Source organism: Lipotes vexillifer, unplaced genomic scaffold (genome assembly GCF_000442215.2).
Source record: "Lipotes vexillifer unplaced genomic scaffold, Lipotes_vexillifer_v1.1 scaffold384, whole genome shotgun sequence".
NCBI lineage: Eukaryota > Metazoa > Chordata > Mammalia > Artiodactyla > Lipotidae > Lipotes > Lipotes vexillifer.
Genome location: NW_006793498.1, coordinates 2045770 through 2048035, shown reverse-complemented (window position 1 = coordinate 2048035; position 2266 = coordinate 2045770). Strand labels below are relative to the sequence as shown.

The following is a 2266-nucleotide window of genomic DNA, read 5'->3' as shown; positions in this document are numbered from 1 at the left end:
TTTCCCTGCTACACCTCTGCTCTGATGCACTGGAGTAGACCTATGAGGTTGCACAGCTCAGTCTTTAACTGGGGAGTAACATACCAGTACCTCCTTCTTGAGGGTCTCACCCAGTCTCTGTGACTAATTCTCTTGGAGGGCCTCTCACTGGGTTTCGAGGCAGAGCTGGCCCCTCATTAGGAGGAGGAGGAACGTTCCTGCAGGCCGCAAACGCAGCTCTCCTCTCTCCCAAAGATCTGCCTTCGCATGTAGACTGGGTAGTGACGGTAGTTTAGATCATTAGAGACACAAAAATATTCAAGGTAGAAAAGATAGAGAAACAGTATTCTTTTTTGCTGAATATCACACTAAAGTGCTTCATAAATATTTGGAAATTTAGTCTAAAGTGCATATGAAATGACTTTTAGAAAAACTGAATCACACTAATGATTCCTTTTAATAATATTTGTTTTCATTCAATACTCATATATTATCTGATTGTATGAAATTTCATTTGGAACGATTTCTAAAGGGAGATATATATTTTTAATCTTGTCTCATATATGAAAACTGCAGTGAAATGTTTTAATTTACATACAGGTTTTTGTAACTTTTGGAATATCAGCATTTTTGTCAATACCTAGTTATTATGGGTCATACGTTGAAGGTGAACTAATCGCATCAGTGTATTTTAATATTTCATGAATGCCTGTTGCCTATTGCCCTCAATTTTGAGCCTTCTGAGCCTTCAGAAAAGACAGTGTCCACTTCTTGATACACTTAACACAACGCCATGGGAAAGTAACATTATCTTCTTCCTTGTCTAAGGTGGAAAATAATGGACTTTGAACTCACACCCAGGTCTAGTTGACTCCCCAGCTGTGCTCTTAACTGATGTATTCAACCACCTCCTGGTTGCGTGCTGCTCCCAGGCACGTGAAGTAGTGCTGAATTGGCTAAATGTTCATTTTTTTGTTCAGTATGAAGTCCTTTTGGTCTTCAGATACTTGACATATAGGATAAACAGAGTGTCAAAGGAGGGTTGTTGATTTATTGTTGTAAAGCGTGAACCAATTACAGCTCTTTTTGCTTTACACTAGGAATTTCTAGCCAGGAATTTCATGGCCAAAAAAAAAAAATGCATAAGTAGAATTGAATATGGTGGTGTGTTTCTGTTTTTCAGTGAAAGCTGGGAAGAATGTGCTCAAAGGGAAACCTGGGAAGAAGCAGCTCTTCACCTGAAAAATGTTCACTTTGCCTCGGTTGTGAATTCTTTCGTTGAGGAAGAGGATTACCATTATGTCACTATTCTAATGAAAGGAGAGGTGGACGCGACTCATGATTCAGAACCAAAGAATGTAGAGCCTGAGAAAAATGAAAGTAAGAAAACTGTAAATAATGCATTTTCTATGAGAGCATATGGTCTGAAGGAAGATTACATTATGTTGCCATAGGAAGAGAATTAGATTAGAATATAATTATACTTCAGTTAGAATGTAAATGTACTTAAATCCTGGATACATAAGGACAGAACAGGAAAGAGAACTGGGCCTAGAGCCAGACTACTCGGTTCGCATCCTGGTTCTTCTACTTAGAGGTTTGTAATCTTGGACAAGTTATTTAGGTCTCAGGGCCTCTTTTCTCACTTGTGACAGTAGTACCTACTTCAGATGCGTTGTTGTAAGCATAAAATGAGTTCATACATACAACGGGCCTGGCCTAGTGAACACAGCAAGTACTCAGTAAATGTTAGTTTTACTGTTAGTGTTTAATTTTGTTTCACACTGTGATTTTTAAGCAAAACATTTAAGGTGCCTTCCTCAGTTTTCTCATCTGTGCAAGAGAGGTAAAACTTTCTTTTATAGAGAATGCTTAACCTGACAAAACACTTAACTGTTACCTTCTGTGTTGAATTGAGTGCTCTGAAAGCTTTAATGACAATAACTGATATTCTGTTATTTAGTGTGTACTAAGCATTGTTCTTTAGGGCTTTGCATGTATCATCTCTCTTCAGATTTCATAAAACTGCATGATAAAAGGAACTAAAGAGTAAAATATCAAACTTATTCAATATATTATTTGCCATAAGAAACCTTATCCAAGTGGTCTCATGTAGGATCACTCCTCTAAACGTTTAATTTCTCCTCTAATAGCGAAAATCTTTTCATTCACAAATACTTGCTGAGTACTGTGTGCCAGACATTGTTCTAAGCACTAAAGAAAAAGTGGTGTTTAAAACAAAGTCGCTGCCCTCCTGGACTATACATTTTATCTGGGGGGGGGGGGG

At 37.9% G+C, this 2266-nt stretch overlaps 1 protein-coding gene across 1 annotated transcript in view; it reads left to right on the top strand.

The window, feature by feature from the left end:
* The window catches only part of NUDT15 (nudix hydrolase 15), a 9227-nt gene that overhangs the window by 3856 nt on the left and 3105 nt on the right, over positions 1–2266 (top strand). Inside the window, exon 2 of the mRNA XM_007466442.1 lies at positions 1163–1359. Coding sequence (XP_007466504.1) covers positions 1163–1359 — 197 coding nt within the window. The remainder of the gene's footprint in view (positions 1–1162; positions 1360–2266) is intronic.